This window comes from Balearica regulorum, chromosome 5 (assembly GCF_011004875.1).
Source record: "Balearica regulorum gibbericeps isolate bBalReg1 chromosome 5, bBalReg1.pri, whole genome shotgun sequence".
NCBI classification, from domain to species: Eukaryota; Metazoa; Chordata; class Aves; order Gruiformes; family Gruidae; genus Balearica; species Balearica regulorum.
This window is the reverse complement of record NC_046188.1, coordinates 11,251,969-11,274,547: the sequence shown is the minus strand read 5'-3', so window position 1 is coordinate 11,274,547 and position 22,579 is coordinate 11,251,969. Positions and strand designations below refer to the sequence as shown.

The window sequence follows — 22,579 nt, the reverse complement described above, 5'->3', positions numbered from 1 at the left end:
GACCGTATGATGAGAAACATAACTTGTGTAGGGGACAAACAGAGCCCGTGTGACTGTGCATGCAGATGTGGTGCAGCAGCAGCAGAAGGTTTGAAGGCTATTTTGGGCTCATCTACCCACCAGTCTCATTAGAGAGAAGCTATTCATCACTGGCCAAGTCTTCGTCTTGGTTGGCAGTTCTTGTTTTTTATAGTAAAAGCCCAAGTCAGTTATGTATTAAGGCAAATGCCAGGTCTCTTCACTGAAGTGCTTTTGGTGTTGTCCCCCTCCCTCCCTTGGAAGTAGGCATGTTGATTCTTGCAACACCACCATTGAATTTAAATATTCATTTCAAAAGGTGTGTGTCAATTGTTTTATAACAAACTGCCAAAAAAGGGGGTCTATGTTTGTTTGCCTTCTTCAGGAATTTGCACCCATAGGTTGGCCTGCACTCCCCACCCCTTGGCTGCCGCCGTGAATTGTAATGAACACCAGGGCAGCTTATATAATGGTAGGGCTCACCCGTAGCCCTGCAGAGGATGAGAAGAAAGCGTTGCTGTTTGTCTGGAGCTCTGCAATCACGAAAAGCTGTATTTCTTGTTTGATTTCATAACTCGCAGTTCAGTCACCACTCCTAAGGGAGGTGTCGCTCTTAGTTGCTGCTCTCCCATTATAAGTTGAAACCTGCATTGTGGCATAGGCGCTGTTTAAAAAAGGGGGTTTTGGCTGCTTTCTAGACTGTTTAGAGCTGCTTCTCTTTTTTTATTAAATTTTTAAGTCAGGTTGATGTTTTTTCTGTACTAACCCTGTCACCATAGTTCTGTGTGTGCGTTTGAATAAAGCTGAATAAGATAAGGATGTATTTTTGAGCTGTATTTTAAAAGCAGTAGTGTTTAGTAGGGAGGGGGAGATTGGAAGTTGCTGGCAGAGCATTGTTTATGTGATGGTTTTGTTTAGAAGAATAAACAAAATACCTTAATGTCTTGAATAATGCAATCTTTTCTATTCCAAGCCATTTTGGATACAGTATATAAATAGCCAGTACCTCTTTATTTTATGTACATCTCTTTAAAAGCTTTCTTCCTGTGTGCAAGACCAGTAGCTAGCTTATGTTTGTTCCTCAGCTTTGTAGCCATATCTACATAATGCAGTACACTACATCAGTTAAACTCTTTACAAGTGCAGGCTATCCAAGTCAGAACAGGTTGCTGTTTTCCATGTTGTGCCAAACGGAATATCCCTAATTAGTCACTCTTATCCATAGGATAAAAAACTGTTAAGAACACCAATATATACAGCTTTTTGTACTTTACCTGCTCGTATATGAGTTTCTTACTTAAGAACTGTTGTGATTCCTAAGATTTTTTAATTTTTTTTTAAATTTTTTAACAAAAAGATTATTTCTGTGGTATCACTATAGGCTGCAAGACAGCTGGTTTCTTCAGTACAATGAAGATGCTTGACCTTAGCTATGTAATTCTTCCCTTATGGAGATATAATTTTCGAGATGGAGGATGCAAAGGGTGTGTTCTAAATTTTGTTTCCCCTGCATGGCGCTCTGCCTTGCTTACAACAGTACTGAATAAATCTGAGATGAAGTCAGGCTTTTATGTATATTTATCTTTAGCTCTTGCATCACACTTGCCTTTTGTTCTGCTTTTTAGACTCGTTTGTCTAATGGAAAACTGACATCTGTGAGTCTGCAGTGCTGAGCGTGTTATGTAGCCTGACGAGGTTCATGACCAAGAGAATGTTAACTCAGGGATAATCTTTAGTTCTTTTTTTTTTTTTTTAATGTAGTTTGGAATTACATCACTGTACTATGTCTGAATGCATTACATTTATCTCGAAGATGCTATGTTATTTGGTAGAGCGTACTCCAAGAGTACAGGTATAGGCCTGGTATAGGTCTGATTTCTGAACCTATCCTCTGATCTCTCTCCTTGGTCTTCTACTTCTGGCAACGTCTTAGAGATCCATGCCAAGGCAGGTTTCCTCAGTTCATTCGTCAAGTTCGTTACAGGCATTAGGGATGCTAAAAGTGGCCAAACTTAGTAGTATGCATTTGTGAAGTTTTGGCAGGGACTCATAGCTTATGGAGGATAAAGGAAAGAAAGCTCTGATATGATTTTATTGCTTTCCTTTCTTATAGAGGAGGCTGCTTTTAAAGAATTAATCTGTGTGTTAGAAAGTTGAAAGGACTGGATTTATTGCTAAACACTGCTGCTTCTTAAAGCACAGTGCTTATGTGTGAACGTGGTTAGCTGGGCCTACGAACCTCAAGCAGAACAAAAGCATGGCTTTCTGCACTCACCCGTGTACCTCCTGCAGGTCTCTAACTTACTCTGGAAGGCTCATGGAGGCCTTTGAGAGCTGCTTAGCTAACTACTAAATCCAGCCAGGTGGTTTCAGAACCGTGCTGGTCAGCACAAAGAAAGAAACTATAGCAATGGTCTATATTTCTATTCTCCCATTCCCAGGGCATTAGGAATCCACGCGCTGAAGTGTGGCTGGTTGGACAAACATGATGCCAAGCCAACTGCTTGTGACCTGTTTAACAACTTACAGTATTTCTTTAGCAAGAACATACAGACGCTCCAGTTGCTGACAGGGCACCATGTCACGAAGGGGAAGTTTGTAAAATCTTATAGGCGACTGCTATTTTCTGTCCTGACTTAATGGATTGCGTAGTTTTTAGTATCCCCGGTAATGGGGCAATAGAGTAGGCTTCAATGGAGGCGCTTAAATGTACTCTGAATTTTCTTGCAAATGGCTGCCTGCTGATTGCAAGAGATTGCAACAGTAATTGGTGTGAGTAACTCTCCACATGGCTGAGAGCAAGTCAGTATTATGTACGCAGATCTTTTATCTGTCTTGCTGCTTGGGAGTTTCTCCAAAATCTAAAAAGCTTAAATCAGGATGGGGAAACGGGTAACTTTATGGCATGGTCTACTTTCAGTGAAGCATGACGCTCTGAGCTGTTGGCTGCTGTTTGTTAAACCTCTTCCACTGCCTTGTAGGACCCATCAGTGCTACAAACACCGCACTCCGATACTGAAGTAGTAAAATTTTGAAATCAATAATGCATGACTTGGCTTCTAATAATGCAACACAAACAAACTATTAGTTAAACAGCTGGCTTCTGGCTCTAAATGCATAATCGGAGTTAATTGAATCCTTGCTATTTTATTTAATCGTTAGTAACTACCTAATAAACTCTGGAGGTGATTAGCGGCAACAGTAACTGCATTTGTCATCTCTTATGTCTGGGAAGATGAAGGTCTGTTTTCTAAACATGAATCCAGGCTGGTATCAGGCCAACTACATAACAACAAAGTTCAGGTCAGTGCGTGACAAGTAAATATCTCACCTATGCTACACCTGCACACTGCTCTCCTGGTTGAGGCTTTCTGAGCACTCTGAACTGGGAGAGTTGGCACTAACAGGACATGGTCAACATCGTGAAGCCATCGGGTCTAGTACTCAGATGCTTTTCATAGCGATCAGACTTGTCTTTTGAAGAGGTTGTAGTAGAGGTATGCGGCTTTGTGTCTGAGAGATCATCCAGTTCACTAATGGTCATTGAACTAAAATATCCATTTGGGAAGTCTTTGCTATAAAATGCTATTGAATTGAAGTATACATGTTAAATATCTCCTTGAAGGGCACTAACTTAGAAATATTGTCCAGTAATACTAATTTGTCTTGGAATCTAGACTATTTTGGAATTAAAGCTAAAATATAACACAGTTGAGGCTGACCTGGATGTGGCCTTGAAGACACATTTTGTGACACCTAATAAATAAGGTGTTTTAGATCAGCTGCTATGGGCCTTCATTTCCTCTTTTCAAAAATTCTTTCATGAATCTCCTACATAAGAAACAGTTTTAAAGACAATGTTGTAAGTAGGAAGTGCTACAAGTGTACTTAATATTATGTCTTAATATTAAATTTAAAAAGCCATTTCTCTTTAACAGTAAACTGGGAAACGGTGTGGAGAGCCAATACCAAAAAGAAATTTCAAGTTCACACCAATATGAACAGGAATGTTGGGCTTCTGCGAATCTTCCCAGGAATCACCGCTGCTGCTGTAAGTGTCACCACTTCATTTTGGAAGTGGGTGAAGTGATGCTTAAATACTTGATAACTTAGCTGAAGTAGGGCTGCTGCATTGTTGTAGCAGTGGTTGGGGTTTTGGAGGGAAGGAAAAGGATCTTCTTCTGATAAATGTTTTTTTGATAAATGTTGAATATCAGAGCATTCAAAGTCTATTTTCATATGCTATAAACTATTGATAAAAGCTTTTCAAATATCTTTTGTTTAAACCACCTGGGCTCTGAAACTTAGAATTAATTTCTTATCAGGGCTCATAAATAGGTCGTGTGCTTTTCTAGACAGATGCAGGCTACAGTGACCATGGAAATGCTCTCTTGCTGCATACTGAGGCGTATTAATAGGTATCTTGTCAAAGAATACACAATTTGGTGGGTGGAGGGGAGCGTGACTATTTCTACAACTCATGCTTGTTTTTTAAGGTTCATTTTGTCTCACACTGAGAGTTAACATGACCCTCAGCATTCATACAGAGCTGAAAATGAGAAATGGGATTTTTTTTGTCTTTAGAAATTATTTTGCAGAACTGTGATTTTAGGTAGATTTGTCTTTAAATTTTTGTCTAATACAAGTTCCATTAAATTGACAGGTCTTTTGTGGCTGTTGCCATCTTAAATTGAATCCAGTAGTTTAAGCAGCACTCCTCAATTATATTACCATTCTTTTTAGGTGAATATGAACAGATGGAAAGGCAGAGGGGTGGTATATTTACAATAAAATTCCAACTGCATAGTTAGCCTCATGGGGGCTTACAGTGTATTGCATTTAGCATATGTGATCAGCAAGGAAATATCTAGGTTATTTAAAATGCATCTTTCTAGGAAGAGGACTTTGGGCATTCTCTTACAGTGATCCACAATAGCTACCTCATTAACAACTGGCCTAGAATGTATTACTGCCTCCTTTTTTTTCTCTGCCTTGAGTTAAATCAATTGTTTTTTGCGTTAAACTCTGAGTTTCGTTAGAATGTTCTTTCCTGAAAAGTGAGACACTTTCTTTCTTAGACAGACATTTGTTAACAAAACTCTTTGCTAAAGTAACAAGTCTGGGCAGGGGTGGGGGTTCTAATCTCAATTAATAATTCTACATTTATTTCATAGGTGTAAATCTACCTTTTTGTTCCGCCATGGTGCAACAGTATAGCCTGTTAATGGCACTTGAACAATGGCATCCTTTTTCACGCTGAGGTCATGACTGTAGAAAATAGTTTATTTTAAAATCTATCCCTCTAGGAATTTTAAAGGAAGCTAAAGAGTGAAAATCTCATCTTTTTAAAGCTTTACAGTCTCAGTTATTATAAATGGGGAGCACATAAGGGCATGAGAAGACTGTAAGGTGTGAGAGCCTGTAAGATATAACAGGAATAGACTATTTTTAAAAACTCTGTGCCATACATGAAAATCTTAACGTGACTTAAACACACCTTTTGTCTTCCTTCCCTGTCTCGTTTCTAAATAGGTAAAAGCATTTCTTCAGCCTCCAATTGAGGGCATTGTACTTGAAACTTATGGAAGTGGTAATGCCCCAAACAACAGAGAAGACTTGCTGAAAGAACTGAAGAAAGCGGCTGAACGGAAAGTAGTGATTCTAAACTGTACCCAGTGCTTACGAGGGTCTGTTAAAACAGTCTATGCAACAGGGCAGGTAAGGATTGTGCAATGATTTCAGACTGCTGCTATGTCAAAGGAACATCGCCCTGATACAGCTTGATCGTATACTTCTAGTAGTCCCAATGTATACAACCAGATTTATTAATAAGATAAAAGAGATTGCTCATAAAATAATTATATCTGAAAAATCTTAGCTGGAAGCATGTAAATATGTATCTGCAAACAAGATCCTGTTACTCCTAGTCTGAATGGTTGAAATAGTCAGCTCAAATCCCAAATTAGTGATTGCTTGCTCCTGATCCGTGCAGCACTCCAGGATACCTTGCATTAGATTGGTAGTATCTCTCCCAAAGGGATTCCACTGAGCTAGAAGCTAGCTTAGAGGTCAGATGATCAAATAAAGTAGTATTTGATAGGCTAGCAGTTACTTAGCTACAATGTAAGAACATCAACAAAGCCTGCAAATCCAAGTAATATTCCAAATCCCAGTTTTTTATTTGACTGGAAGTACAACTGAATCCAGTGAGAGATTGGAGAACAGTATGGAAGGAAGCATCTGTCTTGCAGAATGGAAATCAGCTGTGTTTAACCCATGGAGGCTAGCTTAAAGCAGAGTTCGTGCAGATACTGTTAATATTCAGTTAATATTTTATAGTGAGTTTCTCAATTGTGTATTGAGACATGACATCACTGAGACTAGTAAGAGCTCAAAGCCATATAGGAGTACGTGTTGCATGTGGTAGTGTGAAGGAAGCTGGTTTAACTGGCCTTTATAAAAAGGCTAGCCATTAAATAGTCAAGAAGCACTGCCAGGGGGTGACTCATCCCCCTGTTTTAGACACCTGGTTTTGCTGGGAGCAACCACCCGTCTGCCAGAGCCAGCCTCTTCATTGACTGTAAGGCAAACTTAGATACTCTAGTCTGGTGCTGAAACCTGCTTCTTTTAACATTGGTTTTGACACAGCTTTAGATTATATTTGCTTCAAGAACAAAGTCTGTTTTGAGGAGAAAGAAAAGGAGGTTGTAGGAGTTCCTTTCCACCTCTTCACCTGAAAGCAGTGTTGATAACACAGGGATGTTTTAGTTACTGCTGAGCAGTGCTTACACAGAGCCAAGGCCTTTTCTGTTCCTCACCGCACCCCAGCAGTGAGTAGGCTGGGAGTGCACAAGGAGTTGGGAGGGGACACAGCCGGGACAGCTGACTGCAATGACCAAAGGGATATTCCGTACCATATGGCATCATGCCCAGCATATAGAGCTGGGGGAAGAGGAAGCAGGAGCGAATGGCTGTGTGGTTGTTTCAGCTGTGTGGAAATGTGTTTACTTCTGGCTTCCACTTTGTATATGGTGCATGTATGATGTTGCTTCAGCATCCACTGATGAAGCTGCCCTGTTTTCTTGGCATCTTTTAAGGAGAACACTGACAGAGCCAAGCCCTACAAAATTACTTCATGCGTGTCCTTTCATTGCCTTCTCCTTTTCATAAAGAACTGCTCAATGGAGGAACTATCATGGGTGAATGCTGGAAAGTTGCTGTAATGTTAACTTTACTCTGATTTTTCTTTAAATAAAATCTTTCACAGGTCTTTGCATATGGCTAGGCCATTTTTTACTCATTCAAGCTAGCCAGGTGGGTCAGCTGAGTCCCTAGTTTCCCTTGAAGTGTTTGTTTTAATTAACTGAATGTCTGGCCTCAAGTTCTACACAGTAGAAACTTATAATTGAGGGGACTTTAGGTATAGGAAGGAAGCTGGGAAATCCCTTCCTCCTCCTCTTTCTCAAACCTGATGAAAAAGCCCTAACTGTTCTTTGGCTAGCTCTGCAGTACAGAAAGTATTTCTCACCTTCTCTGTATATGTTTTCCCATGGGACTTTTTAAAATGTTAGTCTGGGGCTCTTGGAGGTGGTTAATGAGCTGATCAAGGCTCTGTATCTTGATAAAAATATTAGTTAAGCCACAACAAGTTTCAAACCTGAAGTTTTTATACAAGGTATTTAAAAGTAAAATACAGTGTAAAGAACCTACTGCAAGATGCTTAACTGTGAGGCATCACATTGTGACAAAGATGATGGTCTGTGGTTTGGAGAAGCTGAGTGTTTGCCCAGGCACAATTTAGTCACAAGAGATCTGAAATCTCCTTTGTCTTCATCATCTTGCTCACTGCACACTTATGGGGCTTGCTGACCATAGCAATGATCTTTCTGCTTTTTGCTTTGGTTCAGATTTTTTTTTTCTTTTTACCTACCAAACAGATGAGTTGAAAAGGTCATCTTTTTTAGTTGTTCTTGTCAGAACAGTGTAAATTACATATTTTAGTTGTATGTTCTAAATCATACACTGCTAGCACAGCCTGAAAGGATCTGAAAACCCTCCTGCTGTGAGCACACTGTAGTGCTGGAATTCATCCAAAGCAATGCCCCATAAAAGAATGGTAAATATGTCTGTGTGAGAACAGCCTACTTGGCAATGTTCAAAATGCCACTGGGTTAAAACAGAATAAATGCAGCTTTTCAATAAAGGGAATTTGACAACTCTGCAGATAGCTGATACAGACCTGTAACCTTTCCCTTTTAGCATAGTAAGTGACCGTGGCAAGCATTTAGTTGAATTCTTCAATGTTATTGCATGAAAAGGAATTTAAAGTGAAAGTCATCTTTATTCAGCTGGCTCTAGTATTTGCTTGGTATTTGATAACTAAAATTACAAAAATTACAGTGGCAGTAGGAGGAGCAAGAGAGTGGAGGCACGGCTGCATACTGTCTTCTGTGTAGCTACTCATCATTCACGTACATTTTCTGTACACGCAGGTATTTCTGAATGCTATGCTAATTGGAATCATTATTCCTTTTTATACAGACTCTCGCTGATGTTGGAGTAATTCCTGGAGGTGATATGACACCAGAGGCAGCCCTAACTAAACTGTCGTACACGCTCAGCAAGAGTAGGCTTAGCTGGGAGGAGAAAAGGCAGGTAAATATTTCAGTGTGACCTTGAAAGGCTTTAATTTTCTCATATACTGTACTAACTTCTGCTTAGCTGAATGCCTTGAGCTTCTCTCTTGCATTTAAAAGTGATTGGTTCCTCAGCCGTAATGCCATCATGTGGTTTTTTTTTTTCTTAGGGAAAATACTGTTAGGCAAATGAATGTATGTAGATTGGGAGAGAAAAGAATTCTCTGCATAAGTCAGGTGAAGACAGTGACCAAGCCATAAAAATGCTATCTTTAAAGGGTAGTAGTTTACCGTGGACATTTCTGTAATAAAAACCCATATGTGGAAATTCACATGAGAGTATCCCAACCCTACTGAAGTCAGCGAAGATCTTGTCATTGATCTTAGTGTGGTATAGATTTCATCCAAGACTCATTCACACAAAGCTAATTCTAAAAATAAATATTGCCTACAGCCTCTTCCTATACAGCATTACTCATTATAGTGTTAGATTTTATTTCTCTAGGAGGAGATACACTTTATAAATACATAAAAAATAGAGGATTATTCTAAGAACCAGTTGTGATTTTAAAATCATAAGCCCTTTAACAATGTTCTTATCGTTCATTAATGTTAATTAAGGCTTTTTTCCTCAAATTACATAGTTGATATATCATCTTTCTTTTATAAAAGGAAAATATAGCTCTGCATTAGATAGGGGAGCAACAGTCTGCAGGAATGCATGTGTTTCTGTGCTTGTATGCCGTGAAATCATAATCCTGACACTTGGGGAGATGACATCATGATGAGTCACTCTCTAGACTTAAGGACTGCATGCACATGTGTATCTTATGATGGTGTTTTGTTTTAATAAAAACTGAAACAAATTTGTTCATTATTTCATGCTCACTATCTTCCAATCAGTAGCAGCTCTTGAGACAAACATATTTGGATACCTGTGATCATGAGTGGGGTGGCTGGAAGTACCACTTACCATGCTTAGAAACAGTTTCAGACTCTGAGCTTTTCAGTTGTTTGCTAAAGCCCTGGCTCTGAAAAATGAGGAGGAGGAGCTATGTGTTTCTTCAGAGAGGGTGGCAAGAACATATTCTGTGCAAGAACATGCTTGACAGGCGACATAATGCTGTGTGAAGAGTACTGGTATTGCATGTGTTTGTGTACACACACTTTAGAAACCCAGGCTCTTCACGGATGCCCCTTTGGTACACTCACTGACCCTGTAACATACATATACTAGCCTGTTTTTTTAATGCAGACTTTAATCTTCTTGCACAGATGATTATTTGACCTGGGACAGGAGAAACTTTCCCAGCTGGCTTCCTGCCTAGGTGTGTGAGTTAAAACTTAATTTGAGATCCAGTTTGCTGAGGTGAGATAGCTGACTTACTCAGGTGAGGACTTGGTGATAGGATGTTTTAGGTACTACTGGCATAAGGTAGTCCTGCATCTTCATGTGCCCTTCAGAATGTGCTACACAGTTTTTGTGTGGTGATGCTGGGAGCTCCTTTATATGGTTTGAAAAACAAAATAACTTTTGCAATTTCTTTGAGTTAAGCAGGATTGGTTTCCTCATTTGACTCATCGTACAGACCCACAAACAATTGTGTTGGCACAGCTAAAGGAGCAGCATACTGCATTGCCTGGGCAGGAATGAGTGGTAGAGACCAGGAGAAGAAGAAAGCCTGGAAATATGTTGTCTGTGGCAATATCTTCAGCTAAACATATCACCAAACAATAGTATCCCAAGAGACGGAAGCTCTCCTGAAGCTGGCGTGGTTATTTTAGGATTCTCTTTCAACACGAAGAAGCAAGGAATGTGCCCCCAGACACATGCAAATGACTGCAGAGCTGGTAGGACTGAGTAAGGCACGTAGGGCTTTGCACTGGGTGCATTTAGCACAGGTGCCAATTGCTAGGGTTACCTTTGCAAAGCAATGATCTCAACCTGTCAAACTCTAAAAGTGCGCCAAAGCAGTTGGTATCCTCTGAGTTACATGTATATGGGAGTCTTCCAGCAGACAGCTACAGTGCTGTCAGCGTTTAGAGTTGGTTTTTTTTTTTTTAAATAAAGGGCATGCCTAGACATAAGTAAACCTGGGGCATTCCTCCTTCCAACATCACATCTGTTTCTTGCAAACTTTCACAATCCTGCTTTTTAAAATTCTAATTGAAATAACCACGTGCTTTATAGCTGCATCAGCAACCTTTCGTGAAAGAGTGCCAGTATGTAAAATTGTCAGAATTGAGGAAACCAGTTGCTTTTTCTTAACGACCAGCTTCTCTCTCTATTCTCCAGATTTCCCAGAACCTGTCTTATGGAGTATTTTCATCTCTTTATTGCCATGTTCAAGCACTTTCTACACATGAATCGGCTAACCTTTTGGGGGGTTTGTTTGGTTTTGTTGGGGTTTTTTCCCTGGTTGTATTGGATGCACCCATCCTGCAAACTGTTAAACGTCTGCTTTAATATTGAATGACTAGTACTACCGTAGACCCTCTGCATTCAAAGCTGGCTCTGTGGCCAAATTTTAACAAAATCAGGGCTAATGGAGCCATTTGAAAATCCATTGAAATACATGACGGTCCACAGGCAGCACTGGGCTGTGTTTTGAGGCCTATGTACACAGTCTGTGTAGGAGTAGGCAAAAGGCTGCATTTCAGAATATTCTGGTCTTCAGCCTCACTCTGCTAATTACTCACTATCTTTGTGTTTTTAAGTAGGCTGGAGCTTACTCCACTAGGGAACTTTTGTCTGCATACTCTAAAAATTGGGGTGCTTTGTTATGTGCTTATTTTGGTTTCTTTGCTTTGGAAGAAAGTTTTATTTGCCTGTCTCTCTTTTTTTTTTTTTTTTTTCTCCTTTGTCTTTTTAAACTTGCAGTCTTCATGGGACAGTAACTATTTCTTTAATCTTTTGTCTGCATTCAATTAGTTTCCATAATTCCGCCAAACAATTTTCTAACTTGATCCTAAGGTTTTTTTATTAGACTACTACCATATTTTTCTTCTGCTAACAAAGGGTTTGATTGCCTGCTTTTCAGATGCTGAGTGAGAATCTAAGAGGAGAAATGACTGTTGTACCCACAGGAGCCAAGATCTCTCTGAGAGATAGCAAGTTTATTCAAGTGATTGCCAAATCTCTAAGTATCAGCAGCAAGGAGGTATATACTTGAATATTTAAAATTGAACTAATATAAAGCTGTAAACTCAGTTAAATGAACCTAGCTTAAAGATGAACAGCAAAGCTGAAAGAAAAATGGAACATTGGAGCTTTTATATTATTTTTTTAGTACTGAGTGACCCAGCTAACTGGTTGGGTTACGGAGAAAGGACACAATGACAAGCATAACATTAAAATGTTTCTAATTTAAAACATATTAACTTTTTTTTTCCCTCTTTGTAGCCCCATCTTGAGTTTATTTTCTTGGCTGGCTGGTTGCAATAACAAGCCTCAGACAGTTGCTGTAATTCAGGGTATCAATGATATGAAAAAGTGCTTTGTATTTTTGTGGTCAAATGTATTGACAGTTTGGAGCAATCCAAATAATAACGGGTAAACCAGCTTAATTGTACATGCGGTCATAGAAGGCTGATACTAAGAAAGTACTGCGCAAGTATAATTTGTGGTGTTGAATATTAGTCCCTCCCAACTGGAAAATCAGAAAATATAGTATTGGCTGTAAGATACAAGTATTTGCTTTTCTCTTGCCTTGGTTTCAGGGAAGATGGGATTTTTAGTAGCTAATGAGTACTGAATGTATGGTTCTTTAATAAGTGTGAGAAATGGGAGGATATTTAGGGGGGCCTATGGGGCTTGTCAGCGGAGGTTTGGAAGTGCAGGTTATACAAATATCTGGGGAATCACATGAAGAAAGTTGATCCAGTCTTGAGGAGACTGGACTATATGGTCTTTTCCAACTCCTACTAGCACTGTTTCTTTTACTGTACTGATGTGTAACTATGGCGGTACAGAGACAGTAATTAGTGTGTGCACTTTAAATGGTATATATGGATATCAGGCAATTGTAGTGTTGCCAGGGAGGGATATAAATCTTCATGGATGTGAGACCAACAAAATGTAAAATAAACATGAGACTTCTTTCCTTCCAAGAACTAAATGCTACCATTTTTAAATAACCAAATGACTGATTTGGAAACTTTACATGAAAGCAAAGGCAGTGTTTTTATGACTTGGACATCAATCATATTAGAGGTGACACTGATATTAAATGTTTAACTGTATTTGTTTATTAGGAGTTAGAAGCTGTAAGAGACGCATTAATTCCACCTCTGGCTTGCGCTGCAGCTAAACTGGGTGACATAGACGCACTAAGAGCCATAGCAGAAATGGTAATGTAAAATTAACAGTTTGTACAAAACATGAATTTTTAAGTAGAGCTATAAATGATGGGAGGAAGTTATGCTCACTGGGAAGCAACTACCTAAGTCTTAGAATCAAGGTGCTTTGATTAATACAGTTCATTTCTAGGCTCCTCAGTCTTTGCCTTTCAAAACTGGTATGTTCTTTCCCCTATCTGGTTCTCAGCTGTTTACATTTTCTTTTGAACTGTGAAAATACAGGTAGATTAAAATGCAAGTTCTTATCTGCTAACTTTGGAACACTTTAAAATGGTTTGTGCTGCTTTCTTTCGCTTAACTTTATGTATATTCATATTACCCAGCTTTTGGATGTAAATCTGTCATGATGAAAAAAAAAGAACTTGAAAATTATATTTAAGTAAAACACAGTGCAGAGCTAATTCAGGATTTTTGGCTCTCCCCATAGCTCTGGCTTGGGTTATAGCTGCAAAAAAGAAACAGGCATTTCCCTGTATCATCTTCTACACTTTTTCTTTTTTCTCTTTGCCTTGGTTTACCCTACTCTTGAGACTTTGGTAATGGGCCTCGAGAAAGGAAAAATATATCTTGAAAATAACAATAAACTAAGACAAGTAAAATTAGCAGACCACAGGCACTAAGCTGCTGTGTGGTGTCCTGCAATGAAAAGCATATATGAAGGGGCTGTAATGAAAATAAGTGTAGAGGGGGGGAACATGCAGAAGGTGGAATAAATATCTTTATTGATGCTAAAACAACACTACAAGATAAACTTTAAGTAAGTTTGACAAGCTTAACATTTTGGTGGCAGAATTAAAATGTGGTGTATGCATCTACTGTGTACCAACAACTTAATGCGCAGCCATTATCTTTTTAGCATGCGAAGGATCTGTCCTTTTGTAGGGTGGAAACTTGAGCTGTGGAGACTACGATGGTCGAACTCCACTTCATATTGCAGCCTCTGAAGGGCATTTACCATTAGTTGAGTATCTGTTGACATCTGGCGCAACTGTTTATGCTAGAGACAGATATGGATCTACCCCACTGATGAATGCAATCAAGTTCAGGTAACAAAATAATTTATACACCGCTCTATGTAAAGCTTATAAACCTTCTATCATTTTGGATTTAATGTCCATCCCTGTGTTTTCGTCTTGTTTTGCCTCAGTAGTCATGTATAACCGACAGCAGTTAAAATAACACAAACCAGCTTCATTTCAAAGGATGAGACTAGCCTAGATTAAAAGATTTTTTAAGATAATATGAAATGAAAGCAAACAACTTGGTATGCATGCAGAATTTTAGCATAATGTAACTTTTTGCTGCCTTCCTGCCAAGACTTTGTCCGTGACTTCAGGACTCCACTGTTTCTTATGAGGCTTCCTTATAAACCAGAGCCAAACTAATCAGTGCTTTGACTGTCAGAAGTGAGAGTGCAGGACTACAGGCTGTTAGTTTTCTTTCTGCCCTCCCCTTTCTCATCAAGACATGACTGTTTCAATTGGCATAAAATATACAGGTAGGTTGACATGTTTTAATCTTTCCCTTTCCCCAGTGCTTTCCTGAATCTCTTGCTGGGTGACAGGGGTTTTTTTATTTTTCCCTTCCACCCACTCATCATTATACAGGATGGCTGCATGGCTCTGCCTGCTTTGTGGATTTCCTCTTCCTCTTGTTCTGGGTGTCAGAAGTTCTTGAATGGTAGTCACGGACATGCGATTTACTGATATTTTCCATGTTGTATAGTCCTAAGGAATGTCCATAGCACAGAATATAAAAGTTATCAGTTATCAACATTTAATTTTAAAACAATTAATTTATATAGCCTGGGGATTCATAGAGCCATTGATCTTCCAACATGTTAGAAGCTGCATGCCCTAATCTCTTCTTGTTTCTTTGATCCACTTTCAGCTCCTTATCTCATATTCAGTCTCTATGATGGCAGGAGAGACGACTTTTTTCTGTAAAGGAGCTTGGAGTGATAGAATTTTCGTGGTCTTCATGGATGTCTGTCCCCAAATATTCCTACAGCTTTCTACTGTTGACAAGTTTACCTGGTCCATCAGGCTGGAGTTAGCTCCCTGGGAGGTCTGACAGTCCTGGTTTTGCATTGGCTACAGGAATAACTTAAAGGCTTTTTCTGTCTCAAAGACCAGATGTAGAAAACTCAGCAGGCTCTATTAACTTGAGACTTGAAGTCCTGTGTGGCCACACTGTGCTATTGCTGTACCTACTACATGGTCCCCTATGGCTTTGTAGTTGCTGCTTTATCTCATGAATATATAAGCCCTTCAGTGGCAAACCCTTAAAGTCTTAAAGCGAAAACAAGCCCAACAGCAAATCAAACAAATAACCTTGCAGTTGAATAGAGGTGGCTCTGGTCCAATGTGAGAAAATGCTAAAGCATTAGATACCATTAGATGTTCCTGCAAATCAGGCAGCTACGTTTTTTACCGCACCCATCTACTGCCTGAGGAATTTCACATGAGCTTGTTGTTTGGATTCCTTAGCATTGCCACTCCTATATTAGACTCCTACTATGAGTCTTAAGCTCTTTAAAACTGCACACCCATTTTGATACAGGGAATTGTAAAAGGAAACTGCACCATAACTATTTTCAGTTTCTCTTTTTGTTTCTACTGTTGGAATGAGAGGAAGAGTTGACTTAGAACTAAACTCATAAATGTGTATTTATGATCTGCTGTGTACTCACACTGCATTTCACGCTGATAAGCATATAAAGGAGAATGGTAAAGATCAGACAGCTGTATGTGTGCATAATTCGATACCCACTAAAAAGATTTCTGCTACAGAAATATTTAAATTCTATTTATTAAACAGTTGCGTGCTGAAAGTGAAGACATTATCCTGATGCAGTGTACAAAGTCGCAGAGAGGGAAGGGGGAAAACTGATCTTAACAAGCAGTCAATGCTTTAAATGTTTAATATTGTAACTTTATCAATTTTACTGACTATTGTATCAGCTTAATCCCATTTTCTGATAATTAATATTTGTTTAATTGGAATTTAACTGTAGTGCACTATCCACTCATATTAAAAATAGCTTTCTTCCAGGTTTTTATGTCACATTTCTCAGTGGCTTGCCTTTTAACCTAGCATGCAAACCTATATAATGATGACTGATTTCTCTTTTCCATTTAATAATTTGTAACGATGATCAGGAGTTATGTCTGTTGTTAAAAGCTTCTTAACATAACACTGTCAGCTGGTAGACCAGAAACTTGATCTGTATCAATGACAGTCTCTTAAATTTTTTTACTTTAAGTGATTCTTTCTTTGTTTCTTTAGATGGTAAAATGTGGAGTCCCTTTCTAAATAAGAAATAAACTACTGCATTTCCGCTTTTTCATTTGTAACTCTGCAATTTGCGTGCAGTCTCATTGACTTTATGCATGAAGCTAAACAGACCACTGTTAATTTAGGCCAGTTGCTTGACATATCAAAATTAGTAGCATTCCTTTAATTTCTTAGAGTACCCTCAAGGGATAATTCATTTTCAAAACAATAGAATAATATTTTTTTAATAACAAAAACTCTCTAAGCAGGAAAATGTCTTGAATAAAAATTGTGTATATTTTGTGTAGTAAAAGTATTTCCATTTACTTGTAGAGCAGTGGTAAAAGGTTGAAAATAGGGAGTTGCTCATACAGCGCTGTGAGAACATCAGATTAGAGGCAGTAAAATTACCTCCCACGTAAATATGAATTTAAATACTTGATATTTTGCAAGGTTACATTTACATTACTTCAGGAAATCTAAAGCAGAGTGAAAATCTAACCGCCACTGACTCCAGAAGCGCACCGAAGCCTGTCCTTACAGTATTTGACCATAAAATTCCCACCAATAGCATGCAGAAAACCGAACAAGTGAAACTAAGCTGATCCTGCCATAACCATTCCAGTTGCTAGGGGAGCAAGCATTAAAAAGAATGAAGCCAGTCAAGTTTGGATATACATTACACCTGCATTTCTTTAAAGAGAGTTGGTGGAAGGTGTGCACCCTAAGGCCCCAATCCTGCAAACTCTTACATGCGTGTTAATTTCACATGTGTGATTCATCCCTTTTGAAGTTGATTCACTTTTAATAAGTGTCTGCCAAGTCAAGGCCTAAGATGATATGTACTGTACGGCACCTTGATTGCTGTGAGTCCAGAGCCCTTGCGAATTGGTAAAACTTCGGATGTCTTTATCTGGAACTCAAACTTTACTCATAGCAGAGAATGCTGAAGACCACACTGAATCGTTTATTTTGTTATTGATCCATTAAAATATGCCTATACATTGGGGTTTTTATCTCCAGTGTTACCAATAATGGAATCTAGCAGGGACAAGACAATAGAAACACTTTTTGTCTATTTGGCTTTTTCTTTGGAGAGCGGATGAATGACAGTGGTAGTATCAAAAGGCTAACTTAAGTAAGATATGCAAAATAGCATTGTTTCTATAGCCTATGTCTGACCAAGAATCACAGTTTGGTAACAGGGTGCACTAAGAAAAGGGAGAGTCAGGACCAGACCACAGGTGACAATAGCTCCTCATGGTTTTGCTTACCAGGTGGGGCTAGCCTGGACAAGCAGCTGTGCACCCCAGGCTAACGTGGTGGTGTTGGCCTTCCCTCTACACCTTGAACTTTCATTGTCCAGCAGTTGCTCTGCTCTTGGTTTTGTGCTGTCACCTTAGAACAGGAATCACATTTGAACCATTCCCAAGAAGTTCATAGCTCATGACATCCGCTCAACTTCAGATCAGCTAAACTGTGACCCTTGTGAGGCTTTTGTAAAGCCGCAGGAGAGCAGCACTTAAAGAAACAACTTCTAAAGACAAATACCTCTCATGTGCCTAAGACATAACAGTACCAGAAAATTCACAGCCAGCCTCTTGAAATATGAATAACATTCTTGCACTAGGTACAAGATAGCAGAAGTGGTACTCAGGACAGGGCTTCAGTTTCTGCAGAATGTAGATACCATTTGGGTGCAAGTAGGAACAAGCTGTAGTGTGACTTTCCTCCCACATAGTTTTCATGTTGAGTGATGGGAATATGTGAGATGGTCTGTTTGCTTTCTTGGATGGATCTGCTCTTCATAGTCATAGTACTAAATCTAACACTTTTAAGTTGCACGTTACTATTTGTCCCTATTCTTCCTCTCCCTTACCCTTCACTTAACAAGCAGTAGCATACATGTCCTCTTCTTCCCACCATACCAAGAAACATGATTTTGCATGATTCCCAGTCATTGGGACATTGTACTTCTATTTATTGTAAGCATTTATTGTAAACATTGTTAGTTTCAATGCTTAAAGATTTATTTTATTTCAAACCACTTTTTTTCCTCATTTAAATTTGCTGTATTAAACGTGGGGTAAATGCCCCCAAATCTGTCTAATTGTATCAAAGACTTATAGAGTCCCACTTAGTGTAGTAATGGCTGTGTGGCGTAGGTGGGACATGAAGTGCTTTCTGGAGGGAATCTTGCTACCAGCGAGGAGTAAATAGTTACAGCAGGGGAAAAGAAAAGCCTGGCTCTTTGCTGGAATCCAGAGATACGGACTTCATAAGGGGGAGCACATTGAGGGAAGATACCACACAACATTACGTGCTTTTCTGCCTTTTAGTGCTGTGCCATAGCATAGCTTCTATTTTAAAAAGTGCTACTTTCATGCTGTGATTTTGAGTATAAGGTGGGAAATGAGGAATACTCCAGGGCAGTTGTTGGAGAGTAAGCAGACACTCCCCATGTTCTGTTCTGTACCCAATGTGAGCTTGAGTGAACAAACATGTTCTACTTTAATCTGTTTTAGGTCAAATTTCTTTTTAGCTAATTACTGTTCTGCTTAAGACTGAACTAAGAATTTCATACATGTAGAATTCGTTCTTCACCACAGATCGAAAAATAGGAAGCTGTGCCATTATTTGCTGGCTCAAGGAGATGCTTGTGGATGACTAGCCATGTCGTAAGGGACCCACCTGAGAAAATATTTTAGATAACTGAACAAACTTGTGGAATGTGCTGTTCCAACAATGCTTTGACATGAAACAAAGAAAAATATTTTTTTTTGGCTGTCAGTTAAGACAAAGTACAATTCAAATAAATCTGTCTGGTAGGTTAAATAACCTATGTTTGGAAAAGCAAAATGATTCCTATAGCATCTGTACAGTTCTTTGTTTAGTTTATAAATTAAGATCTTATATGAATCATATAAGTGTACATAGGCTTAATATGGATAACTGTAAAGTAACTTCTCATTCAAGATGGATTTTCCTAAAAAGAAGCAGAGGGATTAAATAAGCAGTTTATTCCAGTGGAAAGGTCCATGGCTACCTCCAAGAAAATGCAAGGGATTAGGCAGAACATGTATGTGAGCTTATTTTTTATTTTTAATTAATACAGATGAGTTTTAAGGTAATGGGTTAGGAAAGCCCATGTATTTCCTGTTACAATTATATGCCTAACTCATAATTTTGAAGTGTTATGGTATAGCAACTTACTTAAAAGAGGAACTATGAAACTATTCCTGATCTACTGGTGTCATCATGCTCTTTCTGGAGCATGTGTTTGGATTTGTGAACCGGATCATTTGTTTAGCAGAGGATCATGTTGTCACTTCCTTTTGGAACCTAGTTCTAAACTTTTCACTAGGTCACTTGTGAAAAATGTATTTTGCATGTTTTTCATCTGTCATGTTATTTTCTACCCATGTCAGTGCCTTTAGAGACTGGCCTTTTCCATAGACTTTCTCAAGCATCTGACTAAGGTATAGGAGTTGGCTGGTAGTGCTTAAATATCTATTTGTCTGTTTGTCTCAAAGGAAAGGACAAGTAAGACCTCCTAAAGACTCTAGGCAGAAATAAATAATAAAGGTACTGGGAGGAGGGGGTTAGGAAAATTTGTGCTTTTGTGGGAGGTTCGTAAAAATACTTACCACAATTTTGAAGCCCTAAAATCCTGATTAGCCTCTACATTAACCTAAAGATTCATTGCTTATCTGCAAGACATGTTTTATTTAAGACCAGTATATATGGGCATTGTATTCTGTAAAATAAAGGAATGATGCTAAGTAATAACTGTCCTCACTATTTGCGTGTATTTCAATCACTAATATTTGAAGTGTTAAATTAAGCTAGCGCTAAGGTAAAGAAAATAAAAATTCTTTGAAGAGAAAGGGATGCATCTCATTTTCAGAGCTGAACTTAACACTTCCATGAGCTTAGTATGTGAATGATTTTTTGATAGGGAGGGCAGATCTGTTTACTACATCTGTCACCTTGAAGAAGATTCATTGGTGCTGTGATGGTGGCGAATTTCATATAAGAACTTTTACTGACTGTGTATATGAGTAATGTTGGATTTACCAAAAAAACCCTACCAGTCAAGATACTTTCTCTGTTTTTTCTATTCCTTTCATAAAGGCACATAGAAGTGATTAATTTGTTACGAGAAACGGGAGCGCACCTCGCAAGCCATGACTTGGAGAACATTGGAACATTACTCTGCAGGTAAACGTGATAAAAGGTGAGGTGGCCCTGAAATTGGGACGGAGGGGAATGGGTTTTCAGAAGAGACCCTCAGAATGGAGAACAGTGTAGACAACTTCCAAGAAACAGTTGTGTCCCTGGCACATCACGCAACTTTTTCTGAGCTAGACTAATAATGAGGAAACAAGTGAAATGATGAAATTAAGAATCAACTCTGCCTCAGAGCACCAATAATTCAAGAGAGCTCCAAAGTAGGGAGTATTGTGGGGATAAGTGAACTGGAAGCAAATATGCCCTGTTTTTTTCAAGCACTTTCACTGAGAAAGGGTGAGGAGGAAGCTGTGCAAGGTGTGATTTAATAGCATCTCTATTTGAGAATAAAGTTGCACAGACTGTATTATTTTTATTTTCTTAAAATCCACTTTTCACTTATATGAGAGTAGCTTCTACTCTAACTAGCTTTTAACATCATTCTTAAAAATAACAAAATCAAACAAATAGGTTTAACCCCAAAACTTTTTATCAACTGCTCACCATATCTATATTTAATTTTAAGAGGATATAATCCTCTGTTAAAACTGTTTTTCCATACAATTGCTTTTAATATATAAGGTGTTTTAATGATATGAATATATATTATGAAAAGAAATTGATGCTTGATTTTATTTTTTCCAGTACTGGTCCTGAATTACAAATTACTCTGAAAATTGTAAGAAAGTTTCATGTATTTCCTAAAATTACTTATAGTTTCTACTTAATTTCTTCTTCTCCTTCTCAAAAACAAGCAAAAACCCCTGAGTACCAGCCTTTGTATCATGACTTGGCAGGAACCAGAACGTGAGAGTTGTAGGAACCAGCCAGTGCTGTATATTGTCTAAAAAACTATAAGGTCAAGGTAAAGCTTATGTGTGTTCTGTGTAGAGACTGGACTCTGTCCTTTGAGTAATTCTGGAATCAAGAAATACTAGCTGGAGTGTTTCCGTTGTCGTAACACTCTCAGAGAAGACTGGGCAATATGACTTTTACCATGAAGTTAAAATATGTGCTTCCCAGGCCACTGCAAGTGATAGGGCAGAACTAAACCCTTGGTTTTCATAGTTTCCATCTGCCAAGAAGGTGAGGAGAATGGCGTTCCTCTGTAAACAAATTGTCCCCTTACTTAGCCCTGGTGGTGCGTGCAGAACCAGTTTGGCTAGCTGACCTGGGAACAGGATGTCAAAAAAAAAAAAAAGAAAAAAGAAAAAAGGAAGAGAACAAGGGCCCTCTAAACAAAAAAGTGTTTCTGATGCAGTTTGTTAAAGCATTTTAAGGAGGATCATACACCCTGCATCTGTATTGCACAACCTCCTGTTGTTCAAAGCTGGTACTTTGATAATAAACATTTAAGATACTTTGAACTTGCATTGATGGTAATAACTTTATCATAAAAACAATGTAAATCTTCCAAACGGAGGGCAGGAGTGCGCGTGTGTGCAGAGGCTGAACACGGACTCGTCGCGGAAGGGTGTGCTCGGGGTGACGGGAAGAGGCTCTCCCACCTCGGTGCAGGTCAGGAGCCAGGGCCATGGCTCTCCTGGCCGGCAGCTGGAGTAGCGGCCCTGGCCAGAGGCATGCCCACTGGCAGACATCACTGCACAGCATGTCCCAGGAGCACAGCCAGCCTGAGGCAGCGGTCAGGCTTCCACGTGCTGAAGTGTCTGTGAATGGTGGCTCTTCCATACAGAGCTCCTGCAAAGCTGAAGGACTTTCTTTCCTCTTGCAGTTTTAGAGAGCCTGGCATAGTCTTTTGCACCAAAGTGGACTTTTTCCACAGACTCAGATGCCTAAAAGTTATTAAATCTGAGGTACTGGTATTTGTCCTCCTGCCAGAATATCTCAGATACTTTTTCTGGAGTATCCTCCGATGACTTGATACATTCATTTTTCCAGTATACTTGGGCTCACTTCTTTGCCCTACCTCTTACCTCCTCATTTTAAGCCTTCTCTTTGCAGGCACTTGCACCTTCGTGGCAGTCAACATGTTCACATGGTCAAGCTTATAGAACAAGCTGTTTATAACATCTTCCCTCTGTCTAATTGGAACTATTTTC

The 22,579-nt window shown here is 39.0% G+C and overlaps 1 protein-coding gene across 3 annotated transcripts in view; it reads left to right on the top strand.

The window, feature by feature from the left end:
- ASPG (asparaginase) overlaps positions 1–22,579 on the top strand; it is a 47,368-nt gene that overhangs the window by 18,308 nt on the left and 6,481 nt on the right. For all 3 annotated transcript variants that reach the window (XM_075753439.1, XM_075753438.1, XM_075753440.1), the window contains exons 7-13: positions 3,957–4,069; positions 5,551–5,736; positions 8,560–8,673; positions 11,696–11,815; positions 12,909–13,004; positions 13,896–14,059; positions 20,424–20,510. In XM_075753439.1, the coding sequence (XP_075609554.1) occupies positions 3,957–4,069; positions 5,551–5,736; positions 8,560–8,673; positions 11,696–11,815; positions 12,909–13,004; positions 13,896–14,059; positions 20,424–20,510 (880 nt within the window). The remainder of the gene's footprint in view (positions 1–3,956; positions 4,070–5,550; positions 5,737–8,559; positions 8,674–11,695; positions 11,816–12,908; positions 13,005–13,895; positions 14,060–20,423; positions 20,511–22,579) is intronic.